Here is a 21,719-nt window from a genome sequence, read left to right as displayed (position 1 = left end):
TGATGCTCCCAGGGAGGTTCAGCCTCCTGGTGTGAGACAAAATGGGTGCTTCCAGCTGGCTGACAATCTTCTGCTCAGCTGAGAGAAGCACCAGCCCCCAGTGCTGCTGAGCTCAGCCTGTCTCTGTTGTGCCTGCATGTCCTGTTTCATGATGGCAATCAGAAGGGAGAGGAATGAGCATTCCTGCATTTTTATGTGCAGAACGGCACATCTTTGGAATAATGAAAGGCTGTAGCAGATTGATTGCAGAAGGTGTCAAGCTCGCAGGTGAAGGCAGTGTCCCAACAGTTGTCCTGTGGAGCAGCACTGTCCTGTGTGTGCACAGCACAACTACAGCAGGTCTGTCTGAACAGATGTGCAATGGCCACGAGGGTTATGGGGTGGGTGAAAGCCTGAACTACCTTCATGAGCCATCCATTCACAGAGCTTCATCTCAATAAGGTTTTTCACAGGTCAGATTGGCACCAAGAGCACCCTGATTCCTTCACCCTGCATGAAACCTAATTTGACTTTTCTAGCCAGTGAAAGGAAGAATGTTCTTATTTCACTGAGTAGGAGTCCTGCAGAGTTAATAAGTTCTTTGGTGCTTTTCTGAAAAGTGCTATTTAGTTCTTAAAGCCAGAATCTGTTCTCTGGTACCTAAATGTGATTCCCATCGATTTCCAAAGAAACTGGATCTATGTTCCTTGGCAAAATGCAGCTATTAACTTAAAATCCTGAAGATACATGAAATCTACAGAGAAAATAAAGAGCTGGGTACAGTCTTGAAGAAATAAAACTGAGCTGTAAAAAGACCTAAAAATACCTTTTAGAAATGTATCTTGAGTTCAAATATTTTGGTGTTCCTCCCTAGTCTAGGAAATAGAAAAATGTCCTTGAAATACGATCACTGGGTGCTACTGTTGAACTTGTAATCTTTCTGGCTTGCAAAAGCAAAGGGCAATAAAAAACCCTGTCATTTGGCATCAGGCAGTATAAGGTTATTGGTGAGAAAAATGGAACCTTAGGTTCACTTCATGAAAACGGGAGTCACCAGCACTCGTGAGCTACAAATTGTCTTGCTAAGGAGAAGAAGTCAGGGCTGCTTTATCAGTGAAGTGTTGGATAGCATATGACTACTGTTTTTCTTAGAAGGCACATCTTCAGTGAGGCTAGAGGCCATCCCAATCTTTCCTGCAATATGCAAGCAATTATTTCTAGCCTATGTAAATTTTAATTTGTATTTTGAAAACTCTGTGAAGAAAAAAAAAAAACAACTTATTTGACTGCATTACAATTCTGCAGAATCAATGAATGTTCAATGCGTTTATGAAGAATATATGATGAAAATGTAAAGTAGCACCTTCTAATAAATGCTTAGGACATCCAAGGACAAGAGTGGTATAACATGTTTTCCTGTTCTAGATTGTGAGAGACTTATTTAAACAGATTTAAGGAAAATGCAGTCAAATATGGACTATGCCTTCAAGAAAAGAAAAGCACAGTTCTGGAGTTCTTATTATGAAGTAATAATATTCTTTATGAGACTAGCTAATATGAATGGGAAAAGATGCACTGGCATTTATGTAAATCACCTCCTGTTCTAGACTTTAGACCATCATAGTTGCAATAACATTAACTCTATTTTCTAAAATTTGGAATTAATGTGAACTAAGCAAATTTGACATTGTTTCAGGCTCTTTTAAAAAATGTGCAACCTGGGAATAAGTGCTCTGACAAAATGCTTGCGTAATGACAGGAAAATCAGGCTTCTTGTGTCAGGATCAATATATCAAATCTGTCCAGTGTGCTGAAGCAGATACACAGAAACATAATTTCTATTACTGGAAATACATTATTTAATACACATGTGCTTTGCTTCACAGTTTGCCTATTTCCGGCTCACACCAGTCAGGGAAATGGGATTTTTAGCAGAACTAGTTCACTTCAAAACATGCTCATAAAATAGTTGTTTAAGATTAGCCACAGAGGGATCAGCCCAGCAGTACACAGGCTTTGCAGGGTACAAAAACCACATTTAGGATTAGTCCCTTTAACTGTCTGGAAGCTGAAAGAGTGGGGAGGCAACATTTTGGGGAAACCAAAATCATCAGTCATTAGTATTTGTCTTACTGCAATTGTTGCAAGGACAGTAGCTATAGGTTCAATGTTTGTGAGGCTGCTGTTAAAAAGTACATCCGCAGTTTGACATTAAATTATTAGGGATGTCAGGCCTAAACCCAGAACCAGCAGTTTACTTTTCCTTCGTGCTTAAACTTTTAAAACTTCAGGGAAAACTAAGTTACAGAATATTGAGCAAAGTAGAAAACCCTGAGGAACACAATGAGTGGTGGTGCACTGAAGCTGGTTACACAGCAAAAAGGCCAGGCAAACAACTCCCATCCCACTCTTCACCCCACAGGCCTAGATGGATTATGGTTCAGTGTCCATCTGTGAAAATGCTAAATTTAGTCTGTCCTCAGAGGAAACACAAGACGCAAGTCATGCACATGCTCCTGCTGATCTTTGAGGATGACCTTCCTGTCAGCTCCATGGGCCAAGTGCTACAGAGCAGCCCCCCTCCTCTCCACACTACTGTATTTCAAGACACACTACTAAATGCAGAGGAAATAGACTTTACTCAAGGAACTATTTTTATATCTTTCCTCTGGGTGCTTGTTTTTCACTGGTGGGGCAGAGGTGTGGGGATGCTGCTGGCTTTGGGTCAGAGCTAGTGTAAAATCTCATGGTACAAACTCAACTGCCTGCTTGCTCTGGTCTCACTGCACTGAGGGACCACAGCTCCCACGAGGAGAAGAAACAGAAGGCATCTATATGGTTCCTTTGAAGTTAATATAAAGAATATTCAGACCATTTTCAGCAGGTGCCTCCCCTGGCTAACTGTGCAGAGCCCTTTGGATAATCCCTGACCTGTTCTCTTGATCCTGAGTACCACAGCAGAAAAGCTGAGTCTCTTCTCCGTACAGCAACCACTGCTCAGACTCTGTGTGCACCATTTGTGGTGCTTCAAAGGCCCCTCTCTCTGCTCTGATCCCGCTAACACAAGGGAAGGCTGAGCTCTGCCATTCTGTAAACAGACATGTGCTGGGATCGCTGGGGAGATGGGGACTGGTTTAGATGGTTTAGATCAACAAGATGCCTCTGGTCTTCCCCAGGCCAAATGGGATGCTGCATACCCCACATTACTCTAGAAAACTATCTCAATTAATTACAAGTCTAATATTGACTCAGTAGAATGGTCTTTGGTCTTTGTGATTTCCCAACAGCTGGGACATCAATATGTGAGCAGTAAAAAATAAAGTTTCCTTTTCCAGTGTGTGTTTGAAGACAAGCTGGGAAAAAAAGGACTGATGCAGTCTTGTTTATCAGCATGTATGCACAGCTGAAGTCTGCTCAAACCATCCTCTCTCAGATGGCTTGTGGGCCCAGGAGAGGGCTGTGGTCACCCACTCACCCATCACCTGAGCAGCAGGGGCCAGCTGGGACCTTCCCCTCATGAGCTGCAGCTGAGGAGGGAAGTTCTCACTTTTCTGCAGAATAGCAAAAGGGAAATATCTTGGTTGGCTTAACGTGGCCCTGAAAAGCATGGGCTGGCCCAAGGAAATGACACTGGGAAGGCAGGCAGGAGAACCAGGAGGGCATGGAGAATTTATGACCCTGGTCTTCCTCAGGGGCTGTGCATGGAACTGAAGTCTTGAGCCTGACGCAGAGAGAGACACCTCTACTGAGTTTTTCTCCAGTTTCCTTGCCAGACCAAGTGCCAAACCCTTTGGCATTCTTGGTGAGTCTCAGTGGTTTACAGCCTTTTAAATTTCCTCCATTTGTCTTTTTTTTTCAGTGATAAAAACAGCACAGACATTGTACTGTAAAATTCAGGGTTAAGCTGACTGTGATTATGTGGATAAATTTTATCCACTCCTTGTCAGAAGAGGAAGCAAAGGCAAAGTAAACAAGAAAATTTGCAGGCCTTCTCTCTTTTAAACAAAGAATCCTGTGTTTAAAATAATAAAAATTCACTGTACAAAAGCAAAGCAACTTCCCCCAAAATAGCCTTTCCTGTTTTATCAAAGCATTCATCAAAATTGTCCTTCTCCATAAAAAGAAAGTTCCAGGTAGAGTACTGGAGACCTTCTATTTTGACTAGATAACTGAAGCTGAAAGAAGCTGAAGCAATAAATAGAAGTGACTTTACTGGTACCTGGAATGTCCCCATGGCTGAATGTCAGTGTTGCTATCTAGTGATGCCATACTGAAAATAAAAACTAATGAAACAGAAATACCACGTCAGTGAAATAGGGCTATTCACGAGCCATGGCAGTGTGGCTCCAACAGCCTGCACACTGTCTGCACCTTGAAGGCACAGCTCCCACAGCCTGTATATGAGCTGTGTCTTGTAGTAGACACATATTTCCCAAGGATTTGTCAGTTTAGTTTTGTTTTCTTGATGTACCCAACAGGTAAAACCCCTGGTAGAGATACAGGCATAGTGATATGAGTACTCCTACACAGACATGGCTCACCCTCTCAGCCTTGACTTGGCTTACCCCTTAGACACAATGAAAATCAGATCTCATCGCCCATATTGCTACATATCTGTTCATTTTTTATTATTTTGGAGATAACTGTGCCCAGGAGAAGGTGTAAGCATGGATATCTCCAAGGATGGACACTTTACAGGTGTCTGAGCTCCTGTGCAGGGTGACTGTGAAGCAGGAGAAAGCACAGAAGTGTGGGATCAAAATGGGCATCACCATCTCTCCAGCACTGCAGCAAACACTGCCCACTGAGGTAGAAAGGAGCAAGATGATGGGGAGAACTGTGAAGGACCATCAAAGTGAAGGCAGACAGACATTGTTTGATGAGAGAGGGAGGGAAACTCAGTAGAGAAAAAACAAGGGAAAGGGTGGCGTGAATGAAATAGCACAGTGCTTCTGAATTCTTTCATCTTTAGTTTCCTACTCCTTTCACAGCTGCATGAGCTGAGTATCCACACTTGGATACTGAGGCAGAGCAGCAGCCCTGAGCTGGGCTGTGGCAGACATTGGTGCCAGCCCACAGAGCTGCTGTGTCCCTCCACACTCATGACCGACTTGTTATAGCTTCTCTATCGTAACCAAAATGGAGCTAAAATGAACATTTCCTAATGTGATTTTCCTATGTAAGCCATGTCTTGAACTTGTAAAAAGGACACAATGAGGCAGCAGAAGGGGTTCACGTGACCTCTCCTGAAAGACAGCCTGTACTACAAAATTTTAACTCTGAACACCCTTGTTGGATCAGTATCAGGAACAGAAATGAAGGTTTGTTTTTTAAATTTAAATATTGCATATTTATATTGACAATGGGAGCCTGAACATGGTTCGTTTAATAAGAACCCCATGACCATCTTATGTACCAGTTAAATCAACTGTGTCACTTAATGAAATGTTTCCTTTAGTTCAGAGCCTTACAAACATTTTAATCGACTGCTCTTCATTAAGGCTCTCAAAACCAAAACCAATTTCTCAGCCTCCACAAGGACAAATGAAGGTTTAATACAGCGCACTGAAACATCTGAATCGTCCTCACACAGCTCCCCTGGGACATCAGGAGTCATTACCATCGAATATGTTTGCAACAGAGATTGTTCAAAACACCACTGAGAAAGTGTGTGAGCCAATGCAGATCGCAATTTAAAGCTCAACAGGAACAGGAATACAACAAAAGCAGCCTAGACTCTTTTCCCATACTAAAACCCAAGATGTTCTTAAAAAACAGAGACGTGGGAAGAAACAATTATGCTTCTCCCTACACAGATGATTCCTCTGATGTCAGGAACTGGAGGAAAGAGTCTTTCAAACATGGCAAGAGCTGGATTAGCCTCACCAGCTTTGCACACTAATGCATTAAACGACATGGAGAAGTTACCAAAATGCAGGTCTCAGCGTGACCTCTTTTTCATTGATACCACTCCTCTTACCAGCCTTGTTAAGTCCTTATTCTGCTTCCTGCTGTCCCAGCCCAGACTGCCATGGCTACCATGCCATGCCACCTACCAGCCCCAGGCTCTCTCAGGCTGTGGGTGGTCCCCAAGCATGGGAGCTGTGAGTGGTGCAGCACCAAAACTCTCATCCCTCCTGCCCAAAGGCTGGTGCTCTGCCAGTGACACCTGGACAAAGTGACCCATCTGGGAAGCACAGGCAACATGGTCACCCTGCTAACATACACCTTGCAAGATCTGTGTTTCCTCTTCCTCTGGAAAAGATCCAACTGTTTCTCAGTTTGGTCTGGTACAAGGACCCACCACTGCCACCAAAGCCCTGCTGTTAAGTGGCCTTCAGCCTGCACAGCAAGATGTTTTCACAGCATCTTAAAAACATATATTCCTCATCTCCTCCAGAGTTATGCACCAGACACAAGTGTCCTGTGGGCAGGCTCTGCTTTGGGACCCTGAACAGGACCTTCCTCTCATGTATCATCAATCCAAAACAAATGCCATGAAATCCTACCTCTTTTTGAATGCCCTCTTTTTGTTTTGGAGGTTGCTTAAAATTACTGCAAGAACGAACCTCTGTTACTCTTTTAGTTACCCCATGTGTTTGATGTTAAAAGAAAAACCCTGTGTAAAGGGTCATCAGACAATGACTTTTAAGATCAAGATTTCATCTAATTCTTCCATGTGTCAAATTCAAAATTGGAATCACTCAGTCAAAGTTAACAGGTTGCCACCAGGAATATGCTTGGCTCAGTGGGCTTAATGAAGGTCATTAAATTTCTTTCTATCTAAGTGGACTTCTCTCTCAATTTGAAATTTATAGCTTAATACCTTAGAGCTAAATTATAGGGTAAAAGAGACAGAAATAAAAGTCACAGCTTTCCTGTAATTAGTCATGTGGGATAGTTCAAACAGAGCTTCATTTCTAGTACCAGAGATCTTTCTCTTTCCTTCCTAGGAATGCTAGTCAGAAAATAAAAAGCCCAAAACATCCTGCAAATTCTGGAGTCTAGTAACAGAGACTGCAAACAAATTCCTTTTACTCAATCTCTGCATATCACTTGCAAAAGGTTAATCATGGAAACCTGTTTGCCTTTTTATAGAGGGCAATTGCAAACACTCTCAGATCATCAGAAAGGAAGGACAGGCAGGAGGATACCTGTGCTCTGAGCTGTAGTCAGGTCATGAAAAAAATCAAATGTGTACCCTCCAAAGGAGCACAGCCAGGAGTCAGACGGAAGGCTGGGAGACCTGTCTTTAAAGTCTCTGCACTCTTAATGATCAACAAGAGAGATTTGTACAGACATTTCATTACAAAAGGTAGGAAGTGTTCTCTTCTGGGTGTGAAGAGACACCATGTATGTCCTTTTGCAACATTTTACGTGAATTCACCATCTATTTTCAAAGGAATAGTGTAGAAGAGTGAGGAAGAGCCAGACAGAGCACATGTTCACTTGTGGAGTTTGGTTTTGCATTTCTAGTGGCTTTTAGTTAGACTGTTCTGAAAGGCTTGATGAGGACTTGTACTGATGCTTTACAAAATGTTCTGGTGATCCCACCAAGTTGTTCAAGCCTTCATCTATTCAGATGTTGGCTGACATATTACTTTCTTTAATCTTTCATTTTAAGGACAACATGTAGCTTCTGTGAGCCATGATTTACATTTATACACCACCATTACTTATAATAGGACCAAACAGAGTAATTTGCTGTTTCCCTCTATTAAGATGTAACTGTGTTTTGATACTTGGAAAAACTCTGCATATTTCTAAAATAGATGGTAAATTCTATTATTAGAAATGTTAACTTTTGAGTACAGGTACTTTCTGTTCTTGTAATTGTGCTTGTAAAAGCAAAGAATTATGTGCCTTGGTAATTGCAAGTAAATTTCAGCTATTAACCTGCTTTTCTGCAACTGTGTATGTTTATATACTTGAAGCAGACCAGGGACATCATTAATGTTGATATAAGATGTGCCAGCCTTTGTTCTGGGTTGCAGAGAAATGCAAGAAATTGTGCAAGTCTGGACCAAGGGATTCTACATGCAACCCATGCCAAAAGCTACTGGAAGTAGAGAAGGGCACAACTCTGAACAGTCAGAAACCATTTGTCGTGCTAATCTTACCAGCACCTCACAAGACCAGCAGTCTCTTTCAGCAGCTACTGCACTTTCCCCTTTAAACTTACTCCTCTTTCTTTATTCCCAGCATCTGTTCATTCAGTTTAAACAATTTCCTGTTTTCCTAATAGAGGGAGAACTGATTAGACACGGAGCCTATTTGCTGTACACTGGCCAAAATTGTGGATTGGGTGGTTATTTTTATTATTTCTAGCCGCACTTCTGGAGATCCCATTAATTCTGAGGCTCCCTGATATAGCTTTGGTATGTACAGGAAGAAAACTGAGGCCAAGGGGGAACAAGATATAAAGGAAATAAAGGCCATGAACACATGGCTGGAGCCAGCCGGCCCCACACTCACTCAGCACTCACTCGGAGGTGCTGGGCCAAGAGGCAGCTCCAGCCCAGGAGAGGTGGCAGTGTGTCAGGTGAGAAAACCTGCCCACAGGCAGGCAGAGCATGCCAGCAAAGCCTTGGTGCTCTGCTGACACAGCCTGGTGGCTTGCAGCTATCAGTGGGTGCTGGTCCACCAGGCACAGCCCAGCACTGTGCCCATCCTGCCCGACCTGTGGTGCAGTTGTGCCCCAAAGCTCACACAATCTGCCAAAAGCAGTCTCTGTGTCCTCTGCCAGCCTCCTGCACCACCCTGCCTTCATCCTCAGAATTTCCTGCCTCCCTTTTCACAGCCTACTCTTGCAATGTTCAAGTCTTATTTCATTTAAGGAAAAGCTCTACAACCTGATGCTCTCAGAGGTGGTTGGAGTGGTGTTTCACAGTGCCCTTGAGCAGAGACACAAGGCCAGCTGCTGGACCATGCACACAGCAGACACGTCCCCAGCTTCCTGTGAGTCATGCCAGCCAGTGACTGCTCTTACACACACCAGGCTGATTTTCAGCCTCACCTTTCTGTTAATTCACAGATAATTTGCATGTAAGCAACTGCAGCACTTCTCAGCTGAGGGCCAGGACAGGCTCCCGTGGCAGCAGCAGCAGGGCAGGGCCCCGGGAATGCAGCAGGGAGAGGTGGCAGCAGGACTAAGGAGTGCATGGGGAGTTTGGGGTTCAGCAGACAGAGCTGAGGGGATCAAATCTGAGAGAGGCTGAGCTCTCGTCCCCCGGGTTTGGATCAGATCCTCTTGAAGGAAAACTGACAGCAGACCCTGGCCCTACAGCACTGCTCTGTCCTGGGCGTGTGTCCCACTCCCAGCCTCCGCAGTGGGAGTGCAGGCACGGAGTGAGGACAACCTACAGCTCCATTTCAGTGCTTTTTCTCCAAACAAACAAAACCACCAAGCCTAACTTGCTCAAGCAACAATGGATCAAATTCTATTTCTCTTAACGCTAAGTGGAAAAAGAATTTAAAAAGACAGTTCAGGCTTCCAGTCAGGAGTGGGATGATAAAAGCCTTTCTTCCGTGGACCTTACTTGTGTTGTGCATGGCCAGAAGTGGGGCCACAGCCAAAAGGAGACCTGCTCTGCCCATACTGAGCTGAACCAATCCTGGTCTACCAGTCTGGAGCATCTCCTAAGCCTGGCTGCAGGGATGCTGTATGTGGGACACACATTGCTCAGAACAGAACATCAACTAAAGAGGCCACAAACACCACAGAGACAAACAATATTTCACCATTTGTTGTGAGTGAAGCCCAAGCTCTCAGGATAATACCAGCGATGTGTTTTGTTCCACATTGATTGTGAAGGGTTCTTTCCCCATTGTACTGTGCCATTACACACAATGTCTCTGGTTCACAAGGTGGTAGAGTGTACCAGTACTCACTGGTGACCTCTTTGCATTTACAGACAGGAATATACTAAAAGAACATGAACTAGTGTGCACTTTGGCAATCATAGAATAACATATCCACAATTTGAGGCATCCTGGGTGTATAGACAGCATGGCTTTCCCTCATTCTAGGCCTTTAGGCACTGAAAACAGTCCCTCTGTTGTTTAGAAGTCTTATTTTTATCCAGAATCTCAAGACAATGATTACCACATAGCGAAAGACGCACATGTACAAACATTGACTCATGGACATGGAGTCAGGCTAGTGCTGTGCCCATTCACAGGGACCTGGCAACAAAACTCACCAAGGACTGAACAGCTTTTTACCCACTGACTGCAGGAGCAGCCCAAGCAGCTTTGCACTTACATGATACAAAAGGGAAAACCCAAAACAATCTTAAACCAGCCGGGCTGTTGCTTACCTTTTCCTGAAGGGAAGAAGCAATCCATCTCCACGCTGCTGCGGGAATGGGAAATGCAGAGAGCGCTGCTGGGGACCAGACCCTCCTGAGGTGGGCTCCGCTCCGTGGTCCTGACCAAACACCAGCCTGGCCTCTCGCTCGGCCTCTCCAGCAGCTCCACTGTCTGCCCCACCTGAATGCTCAGCTCGCTGCTGTGGCTCGCTGTAAAGTCCTGGAGCACCACAGTTAGTTCACACCCTCCAGACAACTGCCCGGGTTCAATGGGAAAAAAAAAAAAGAGTAGATGTTAGTGAGGGTAGGATGAAAGCAATCATCTTTGCATCATATTTACACTGGCAAAGACAGGATTTGTGTTCCTTAGAAGCCAAGTTAATAATTTGTTTTGTCAAAGTTCAACACATTGTGGCCTTGGTTTCCTTTACTTCTTATTGATTTTTCTGGGCTGAAGTGAGACACCAAAGATACCATCCCGTAACCTTTTGAATGCTAGCTGTGGGGGAGTTTTTGAGCTGTGAATTTTCTAGCTGTGAGTGTCCATCAGAAACCCTGGGGGTTTTTTGTTGCTTTAATTTCTGGGGTCACTTTCTAGCTTGGCAATAGCCCAGGATGCCTCAGTGCTGTGCTTCATGGTGTGACAAATTCCAGCTCATCCCTCTAGAGGATAAAGGAGACACATTCCCACTGGCCACCAGTGCAGTGAGAAAACAGCTTCTCTTCTCTTGGAAGACAAGAAATGTACTCTCATCTTCCCAAAGTTGCTCTAGGGACCTCTTGGGAGACTATGAAATCCTGATAGGGCAGATTAGAAAAGCTCCTCCCATGCTCTCTGATGGAACCCAGAGGTGTAAATATATAAACACAGAGTGATTGATTATATGCTGACTTTCAGGATTTGTACCTAGGAATAAATGTATCGTTTTACTTCCGTACTAAATGCTGGAACTGCTGCTCTGCTTCAGCCTCACACCCTGTTACTCTTGAAGAACAGCAGTGTAACCACAGTCTCTGTATATCCAGGGACTGGGAATGTAAGCACTTGTGTGTACATAAAGAAGTGATTGTACAGATTTGTTTTTAACAAAGCTTGGGGTTTCTTTAACAGAACTGGATCTCAGAGTTAGATTCTTGCGTGTCTAAAAAGGTGTGAGAATGAATCTAAGTTTTTCTGGCATGAGGAGTCTTTCTTAATGCTCCTCTGCAGTGTGGATTTCTTGCTGCCTGATTGTTGTTAGGGATCCTCTTTCTTTGTCCTGTGTGCTGCCTGCTTCCCCAAGGTTTGCAGGAATCTTTGGGGTCCTTATTCCAATGCCAAATTTGATAGAAATTTTGATAGAAATTAGTTCACTGATTCAAATGTTATTAAGATGAGGATAGTAAACAAGCATAATACTATAATTTTCTTAGGATATGAAGCTAAAACCAAGGCTAATACACAATGATTTTAAGTGAAGAACTTGTAAACCCAACTGGTTTAATTGGAATTGGAAGAAATCTTGTCAGATGCAGAGTTAACTGTGGAATCAGTAAAAACTGGGGTCTGCTCCTCAGCTTGAATGGGGGAGCCCTTGAGGAGAGCACACAAATCTCTATAGATTTCACTCTTGAGCTGGTACAATCTCAAAATCCCTTATCTTAGCCCAAGCAGCCCTGAATACACACTCCTACGGGAACAGCCTGTCTCCCCTCTCAGTGGCATGGGGGTTTTTGTGTCCAATGCAGATGTGAAAGAAATCCCACTCACAGGGGTGATATTCACAATTACAGAAAGGGGTCAGTGGACAAGGACTGGTTCTCACCTGTCCTGTGTCTCTGCCGTAGACGAAATGCTAGATTTGGGGAAGAAGAAGGAAATATTTCTCTGAAAGATTATTTGTAAATAAATCGAAAAAAACAAACAAAACCAAGCATGGCAGCTGTTTGAGGCCATTCAGACAAAGCACTGGCATTAATCCTGGCAGAAAGAGCTCAGTGCACTGATGAAAGTGCACAAGAGGTCAGTGTAGCAGCTAATTGGGCAGTTTATCAGCAAACCCACCACTCACCATGCTGACAATCTCCCCACAACTGGAGAACAGACATTCACAGGGATGGTAAGAATGAGATATTGCTGTAATATTTGCTGAGGTTTCTTTGCTATGGACTAATTTGAGGAATAGAAAATCTTCCTGACCAAATATAGTATATGATTTGGCATGGTGTGGGATATTTAAGACAGGAAGAAAAAAACTGATTACTTCTTGCTAAATACACAGACATCTCTTACCAAAAGTGATGGATTTCCCGTAGTTCTTACATTGTTCCACACTAAAGAAACTTTCTGTCCCCCCAAATTATGATATCTCTGATATCTTATCTGAAAATAATCAAATATCTCCTCCTTTTAGAGGACAATGTGAACAAATACTCTGTTGTATCTCTCAGCTTCTCTCCCAGAGAGCTGTTTAGACCATTCCATAACTTGTCCCGTTGTACCACTAGGTGTCGGTCTTTGCCATCCCACAGCAGCTGAATTTGCTATAAAGAATTAACTCTTGCTTGTCTTCGAGGTGTTTATCTAATAAACAGGTGCAGTGTCTGGACATGAAGGAGCTGGTTCAGACTGCATCCCCAGACTCATTGCTTTCAGTGATATACGCAGAGGATGTTCCAGAATATTAAAAAATTGTCTTTATATACTTCAGATTGAATTGTGAAAAAGAAGTAATTTTTATTGCTTAAGCAGGGAAGGTGAAACAGACTGGGAATATTCCAGAGAAAAAGGCTTGGTCATGATGACACTTGGGAAATTTTGGGACAAATAAAGCATTTTCCAGTGAGCATCAGCCTGGGAAGTGCTGCCCTAAGCAGCTCCCTGCCCTCCTCACTGGGGGCTGAGGGGCAGCTGACATAACATCAGTTTATGGCAGGCTTTGTCATCCCTTCCAAAAGAACTAAACATCTGTGAACAAACAGATGCTTCGATTTGGGCAACACCTGTAAATGTTATCCCAGAGGAGGGAGGTGTGCTCCACAACTCTCAGGTACCATCCAGCTCTGTGTGCCTGTTCAATTCATTACAAACAGCAATTTAATATAATGAGAACAGGAAGTGATCATCCCCTGGAGGAGCTCCTGGGCACCTGGTGTGACCAAGTTCTGCCTCAGCAGGTGAGATTCTCGTCCCCCCACCTTCAGACCATACCTTTGATGTGTGAGGAAGGGAGCTTATTTCCCTCAGCTCCCTGGAGGCCTGACTATCCCTGCAGACATATGAATTGATATCATCTGCTCCTCCAGGACCCGCTGGATGGAAATGTGGGCCAGGGCTTCCACATGCTCTGACTGGCTGGAGCCAGTGCTAAAATAACACATTTTCAAGGAAAGACCCCTCTTTGGCAGGTGGAATTGAGCAGTTTCCCTTTTACAGGTAGGTGCAGGTGGTAGGTATGAGCAGCTAGCTCAGGAAGGGCCCATAGATTATTTTTAGGTGCCAGCTCCAGGGAACAGAAAAGGAGATCCTTTTGCCCAAGGACTTCCAAGTACTCCCCAGGCCTGTTCCATGTCTTACATACCACCACACCACAAAGAAAACTTTCCTACCAAATTAATCCACAGCAAAGTAATCTCTCTGGAAAACTTACGATATAATAATAATATATATACAATTTGTAAGCCACTGAGGAATAATGCAAATACATCTGATTCCCAATGAAATCATTTCACCTACAAAGTGATCACTCAAGCTGTTACTTCATTTGTTTTTAGAGAACAATTTTCCAACTTGAGGGAAGTATATCATGCTTCCCTCTATGCTGGAGCATGGAAACAGGAATACAGATGGACTGCTGGTTTCTCACACATATTGCATTTGTTTTGGAAAGAAAATAGAGAATGCCCTTGGGGTTGAAATTCACAGGTAAATGGCCTCACATTTTAACATATGATGTTCACTTTTATTATTCCTGTGATTAAAACCACCATTAAAGCCACTGACTGGATATATTTAGAACCCAGACAGCACTCTAATCTGTATATGGCAGAACAAGACACATTAAAATAAAAATAACAATGCAACATGCCTTTGCAGAGCACAAGGCATAACTGAAAGATCTAACACAGGGACAGATCTAACAAATTACACAGCAAGCAACAGCCTTAAAATCAGGGAAAAAAGGAAATGGTGGAAGCAAATAGCAAAATGTAATGAGGAAGCAAGAGGGCCCCAAGCTGTCTGGAGTGGCTGTATGTCCTGAGAGAAGCTGGCAGGAGCCCCAGCCTGTCTCCACAGTGCCTGCCATCAGCAAACCATCTCCCATCCTCTGCCTTCATGTGTTCCTGGGCTAGGAAACACCACCATGCATTCAGTGTGTAAATGTTTTCATCAGGATAATCTAATCATCTCACTCTAATTTGGTGATCAAACCCGAGCTAGAGTGGATCCCTGCCTGTTCACCAGTGCGGGCAGGAACCCAGCCACAGCCCTTGGGAACTCCCCTGTGTGCTGCAGGACACTGCTGCCACACCTCAGAGCATTGATGAGAGCAGTTTATGTCACACTGACTCTGGGAATGAGTTTGTCACCCACATGACCCTTTCTGCTCCTGGGAACACCCACCCCATGCCCATCAGCCACAGGAGAGTGAAATACAAGCAACCAAAATGATCCCAGGCACGGTCACATCTTGCTGTGGCGGTGTCCAGGATGCTCCAAGAGCTCCAGTGACCAGCAGGCACTGGTCAGTGCAGGATGAGCATGAGACTGCCTTTCCTCAATCACAGTGTGTGTGTGCATGCTCACTGTGCACCTGTTTCATTTTCAGCCACAAAGCAGAAGGCAGAGGAAGCAAGGCTGAGCACCAGAGGCATATTTATCATCAGAGTGCAGATGGAAAACACCTACCAGTCACAGTCTGTCCTTCCTTCCTTCAAATAAACCCTTAAAATAGATCTTAAGTAGTACTAAATCCACTCCAGGTGAAAGTGAAGTGGGCATGGCTAGCTCTCCAGCAGGGTGAGCAGGTATTTGGGAGGTGGGTGTCTGCAGTCTGTTTAAGTGTTTTGAAATATGCCAACAGTGCTGTGGAAATCCACACAAGCTGGTTATTTACATCTATTCAAGAGGACACAGAGCTCGGCTAGTTTAAACAAAACGTTTTGTGTGCTGCAGCACTACACCCTAATATAAATTGCTAGTTTTCTGTTGCTTTTAGGCTTTCTGCCTGTCTGGTTCTGGATGAAAGCCAATTTTGAATAGAAGCATTTAGTCACCATAAACAGCCTATTTCAAGAGGGTGAGAGAGGCAGTTGGAGCAAGAATGGGATTTGCATTCTTATCAAGAGATTAAAAAAAGTGAATAAAACCACTTAGATGTTGTTTCTGTCTGCACTGAAATAAATTCAGGAGCTGTCACTTTAGCTGGGGGATGGACATGAGAAATCTTATCCCCTGCGGAGTTCTTTGTGAAAATTTCTGTAATTTCATAGAGATTTTCTTTTTACTGGGAGGCTAGAGAGTGAGAGATCAAATTCAGAAAAAGCCTTTGAGGAATTTCAGTGCTAGAATTGCTTTAGTTTTTTTTTTACTCTGTAACAGGCTCTGTTTGGAGTGTGAACTCTGAGTCACCCATGTTTGTCACTCTAAAGCCTCTCAGCTCTAAAGGATGCTGAGCTTTGTCAATGCTGGTGGATGCTTTGCTGCATTTGTTCAGGGCTGTTTCTGTGGGGACAGGCTGTGTTTCAGGAGCTATGGGCTAACCAGGAATAACCTAGTGCAGTCAGTAGCACTGCTCTGGACTGAATAGCTCTGCATTGAAAACTCAGTGGAAAATGCTTGACTCATCGGAGTCCTTCGGCCCCACTACCCATCTTCCATTAAGATGGAGTTGGTGCTTCCCACTCTTTCTGTTTTATCTGACTGAACAGGGAGGATCACTGCTCAAGCTCCAGGGGAAGGTCTGTTTATATTTAGGCAATTACTCAAACACATGGCTGGGGTAATGGTGACGTCCAATGGGCCAAATGTACCATCTTTGCTCTTCTCAACAAGGAGATAACAGAGGCATCTGGGTGTGCAGAATCACAAATATAGACACAGCAAGTTATTCCACAGCATGGAGAAGAGACAGATGGCACGTGGGGGCATATAAATATGCTTAAGGAAAGGAAATCTGGTGCTACAGTCTCAAATAGCACGTACCTTTCCAGCTTCTCTTGCTGGAGTCCCTACTAGACAACCATATCCTGACTCTGCTGGATTTTGGACTCCGGCACATGCTGACATCTGCTGAACAGCTTGAATGGAACTGTCTGAATTGTTTCTGGAGCCTTTTTTCCAGAAAGTAAGACTAAGTTGGTCCAAATGAAACAGCATTTCTAGCTAATAAAAAAAAATGCTTTTGAAGATAAAGACAACCAGATTCACTTTGTTTCACGCAACAAACTGAACCAGAACATGCCTGTGTTTGATCTGAGGGTTTCCTCATGGCATTTGGCTCAGGGAGCTGGTACCCAAATTCCATTCTTCTCCCTTCCCTGGAGAAGCACAAGATGGAGCTCCTCAGTGACACACAGTCAAAACATCTGGCTCCAAAACCCTTTGGTTTTGGAGGGTGAGCAAGGCAGATGGCTGAAACCCTCCAAGGTAAACCCTACCTGCTGAATTTTGCAGCCACAAGATTTTCTATACCAACTCAGGGTTAAAAAAAAAGCAAGAATAGACTGAAATCAGGGAGCTGACTAGCTGTTTTCCTTCATGTTTGGCACCATTTTGAACTGGGGATCAAGGGTTCCAATCACAGATGATTCATCAGACACCAACTCCCGAGCCATTCCTAGCAAGTACACAAAATCTGATCATGTATTCTGGCCAGGAACTTTGTGAAACACCTCCAGGTATAAGCAGCAGAGGCAAGTGTGCACAGCAGAAAATCTTCACAGCTGATGAGTTTAAAATAGAAACGCAGCTGCCAGCGTCACATACCTGGTACTGGTGGAAAAGGAGTATTTGAGTCTGATGAAGCTTTAGAAACACAGGGGATAAGAAAAGAAGCCCTTGCAAAAGGTGGGTTATATGCATATCTGTCTTTATTTAAGTGGGGCATTCTGCCCTGAGCAGAATTTTGAAAAGGGAGACCAGGAAACCTTCCAGAAGCCTTCCTCCCTCCACAGTGCTCCCAGCTGAGTATGATCCCCACTATTTGTTTCTCAGCAAGGAATCTACTGATTCCCTGATATCAACATCAGGAAATAATTAGGTCCTTAATTAACTACCTCAGCTATTAAATTACACCAAAAGTAAACAGCTACCCAAAGAACTGTGAACAAGGGTTCTCAGTAACCAGAGGAGAAACCTCAGATGCCCTCTTGGGAAGGAAACAAATGATACAACAGTAAATAAAAAAAAAGCACAATAAGGCCAGCTAAGGATGCTTTAGAAGAATATAAATTTCAGTTTGTACACTAGATCAGTCTTGCTTAATACACATATCCCCAGATTATATTTCCTTTATAATCTGGATAGTAATTTTAAACAGCTACATTGCTGTCTGCACAGTTATACTCTTAATGGACTTATGGAAAGTGATATAATTTCAAACAATACCTGGCAGAGATCTCCCTCTCCTTCTCAAGTAAAAAAAAGTAGAGATTTCCAAGACAAGAAGTTGTAGATTGCTTCAAAGCTGTTTTCCTGGTCCTGCTATAAGAAGTGAGGGCTTGAAGGCAGAAAAGAGATAATCTTATATTCTCTTCCTCACCTCTGCCAGCATGCAGGGATCAGGATTTAGTAGCCAAGTACCACTGTGGTTTAGACACAAATAAGACTGATTTCATTAGACAGATATCCTCTCCAGTGCCAGCCCTGCCCAGCTTCCAGCAGACCCTCTGCTGACCTTCACTGACTCACCTCAGGTGCTCTGGACTCCTCTAAAACACCCCCGTCCCCTGCAATGAATGCTGGATATCTGGAGGCAGCATGGATGGGGAGCCCAGCAAACAGAAACACAAAAGCCTGCCCTCATGCCTGGTAGCATTGTAGGAAACCACAGCACTCCCCCTTCAGGGATACTAACCCCCTCAAAATGGGTGAGGATCTGCACAGAGAAACCAAAACCATGATGAAGTACTTAAAATATCCCCTGATGTTTTTTTTGCCCAAATTGATGAATTCACAGAACAGATGTTTGACATAAAACTGGCTTTGTTTTTAATTGGAGGAGATTATTTAAACTACATCTAAGCCATATGGTCTTGTAAGTCTGACTCCCCTCTGCCATTGCTGGAGAGACCAGCTTGGCATCTCTCTCCAAGTTGTTTCCTTTTTGCAGATTTAATAGCTGCTATTTTTCTTTCTTATTATTGGTCCCTAGGTCCCATTACTATAAATCAGGGCCTTAGGCCCAAAATTAATTCAAAGGTGGATTTGGACAAGTCGTTTTGCATGGCTTTCAGTACTAGGTTGGTTTAATAGAACATAAAGGGAAATGCAGATGTGAATACAGAAAATTCACTGGGAGGAATGGTGACTGTGAGTGGTGCTTATCTCCAAGCCACTAAAGGAAAACCTGGTCCTGCCCCTTCTCCCCTTGCAAGTGTCACACTGAAGACAGTGAATTTTCAGAGGGATTTAGTACACACTAGAAAAACCAGCACATGTTAGCAACATGACTGATAGAAGGTGCTGGGTGCCAGGCAGGCTTCAGGCTGAAAGAACATATGATGGCTGAGGGCATCCTAATGATCTGCTTCAGCTCAATGTTCCCATTAATCATCACATAAAAGCAGGCCACTGCTGCTGCAGATAGGCTGCAGGGCTGAGCTCTGCTTGAAGCAAAGCTGACCTTGAGTGGAAGAGTTTGCAAAATTGTTGCATACCAATACCCTCAGATGGTGCTTGGCACTGAGAAAAAGGAACCTGGGAGAGATGATCACTTGTGTTTGAGTCCTCCCTGCTGCTTGCCTTGCCCACTGCACCCTCTGGGCCCTCCCAGCATTGCTGTGGGATCTTCAGCACATGATGGGTTGCAGCTTGGGTCCCAACAGTTAAATCCTGGGGTTTTCATTCCCTTCTCCATAATACTGCCATTTAGTTGAGGTGACCTCATTTGCCAAGTGATGTAACAGTGTGCACGATCGAGCCTGGCACGTCGAGGCGGATGTTTTCAGTGGACACAGAAACAGCATTATGAAATGAAAATATCGCCTAAAACCTGAGCAGCACCAGAGATTACAATGGCCTTTATGAAGATCAGCTTACCTAAAATAGCATTGAAAGGCCTTTGGCTGCAGTCATATGCTTCTCTTATAAAATGAAAGATTGTTGCTTGTACTACTGTAATGTGACTCCCAAAGGAACCAGCAGCTGCAGGTTTTGAATTTTATCATTTTTGGCCACTCTGTTTGACAGAGTTGACTGAAGCATGCCCAAAGGACATTCCTCCCATAAAATTTTCTTCCTTAACTCCAGTAATAAAAAACGGTTGCATATTTTTCTTCTCGGTGTGTTTTGTTCTAGCTTCTAACAAGGTAATAAATTCTATTTCAAAGAATGTAAATCCAGAGAGTTTGATAGTTGATCTCACTTGTTTTGTTTCAACTGAATAGAAATGCTCATTGACTCTGTCATTTACATTTTTTGTCATGTCATATTATCAGAGAGGGCTAAGTATGAATCAATGAAATCCCATACAAACAAGCAAAAGATTGAGAGAAGCCTGAAAGAACTTGCTAGGTTTATTTACCAAAGGTTGAGCAGAATAATAAGGTCTATTGATAAGCACATTCCCAGCCCCTGCTTAATTTCTTTCCCTGAAGACACTTCCAATAAAATGCTCTGGTTTGTGCAGTCACTGTTACATGTAAATTGTTCCCAGATAAATACATTCATTTCTGTTCTTCCATACTCAATTCACTCAATGTGGAGGCCTCAATTTTCACAGACAGACACCTGTGTTTATCCATGGCACTCATACATGTGCTCTTTTGTTCCCTAAAACCACATCTCTCTTTTACTCTCAGTGCATGCAGAGGAAGGTGATATGACCTGAGCTTAAAACATCCTCAGGATATTTCACAGCGTGCAATGCAAGAGTGTCCAGGAGAAACAAAAGATTTTGGTAGCTGAATGTAACATTTTCAGCCTGAGATCCAAGGACACTTAATGTTTGTCATTAGCATGCCAGTGTGTCTCAAACCACGTGGAGGACACATCCAGGGCAGCTCAGTTACCGAGCTGCTGCTAAGAAGGGACAGAGCCTGAACTCTGAGAAGTTCAGTGTGAATTGGACACTGCTTCCTTTGGGTTTCTTTTGCAAATCCTCAACTATATCCCCATTTTATCCTAAATTGGCAGATATAAAGATATGTGCTCGGGGGAACCACATTTGAATTTTTGCTAGTAACTGGGAAAAAAAGATAAACTGTAAGAAATTCTCCTTCAAAAAGAAAGTGAATCCATTGCATTTGCCAGTGGCTCTGAGTTACTTTATTTCAGCTTGAATAGTGTGGGATTTTGTGGCATCCTAGGTTCAGGTGAGACGGAGAACAGGAGCCCATGCAGGGAGGGAGAGAGGCACTGGAAAGGAATGGGGCTGTGGGAGCACTGGACTGCAGCGATGGAGGGCAGACAGCAACACGGGTACCTAGGGCTAGACAAAGGAAGATGGTGAATACCAGCAGTGATAATCCAGGCTGATAAACAACCTTGCAATGAAACTAGAGTAATTCCCTTACACAACTTTAATTCACTTTGAGATCAGGTTCTCAAGCTGCATACTGGAGACTCTTAAAATAAAAGGAAAAAAACATTAATCTTTGCTGGTCTGGCTTCAACTCCACTTCTTATTACTCTTACCTCAACAGTTTGCCTGCCATGCTTGTGCCCGTAGCAATTTACTTGGTATTACTCCATCTACTTAACCTGAATATCCAACAGGGCACTACCTTGGCTGAATATTTCCTTTTTGAGTCACAGAATTACGCTCCCTTAACAAATTCTGTTTTATGAATTCAGTATTACTTCATCAATGCTGGAAGACTTTTGTCATAGACATCTGCTTCCTTTCCTAAAATAAGAATGATAATAATAAGTGAGCAATTTCCCCCTATCCCAGGCAATACAGTAGCAGAGCTGTGTGTTCAAACCTCATTAACCCCCAGCCAATCTAAAGAAGAAACTGCTGAAATGCTCTGTTTGCCAGACTGAGTCCTAAGTGAAGGGAAAACATGCTTGAAGTAGAAGAGAATGAATTAGCCTTTACTGCATGAAATAGGAATTTATTGTTGCATCACCACACCTAACAATATGGTTATGAGGTGGTGGTTCTTTCAATGCTGAATTTCCACAAGTAAACAATGAAAACACAATGTAAATCATCTTTCCTTCTCAGGGTTCACGAGGCCTTAGTAAGTAGTGGCCCTATAAAGGGGTGTACTTAGCTTAGCACA

General features: G+C 43.5%; 1 protein-coding gene across 14 annotated transcripts in view; it reads right to left on the bottom strand.

Moving 5' to 3' along the window:
- The window catches only part of KALRN (kalirin RhoGEF kinase), a 470,986-nt gene that overhangs the window by 84,812 nt on the left and 364,455 nt on the right, over positions 1-21,719 (bottom strand). For 12 of the 14 annotated variants that reach the window (XM_019007405.2, XM_019007391.2, XM_019007396.2 and 9 more), the window contains 2 exons: positions 12,095-12,124; positions 10,299-10,545 (listed from right to left, as the gene is read on the bottom strand). In XM_019007405.2, the coding sequence (XP_018862950.1) occupies positions 10,299-10,545; positions 12,095-12,124 (277 nt within the window). Of the gene's footprint in view, positions 1-10,298; positions 10,546-12,094; positions 12,125-20,727; positions 20,921-21,719 lie in introns of those variants that run through there. The other 2 variants (XM_033516122.1, XM_019007406.2) reach the window with 2 other exon arrangements.

This window comes from Parus major, chromosome 7, assembly GCF_001522545.3.
Source record: "Parus major isolate Abel chromosome 7, Parus_major1.1, whole genome shotgun sequence".
NCBI classification, from domain to species: Eukaryota; Metazoa; Chordata; class Aves; order Passeriformes; family Paridae; genus Parus; species Parus major.
Note: the sequence above shows the minus strand (reverse complement) of the source record. Positions and strands in the feature narration are given on the sequence as shown.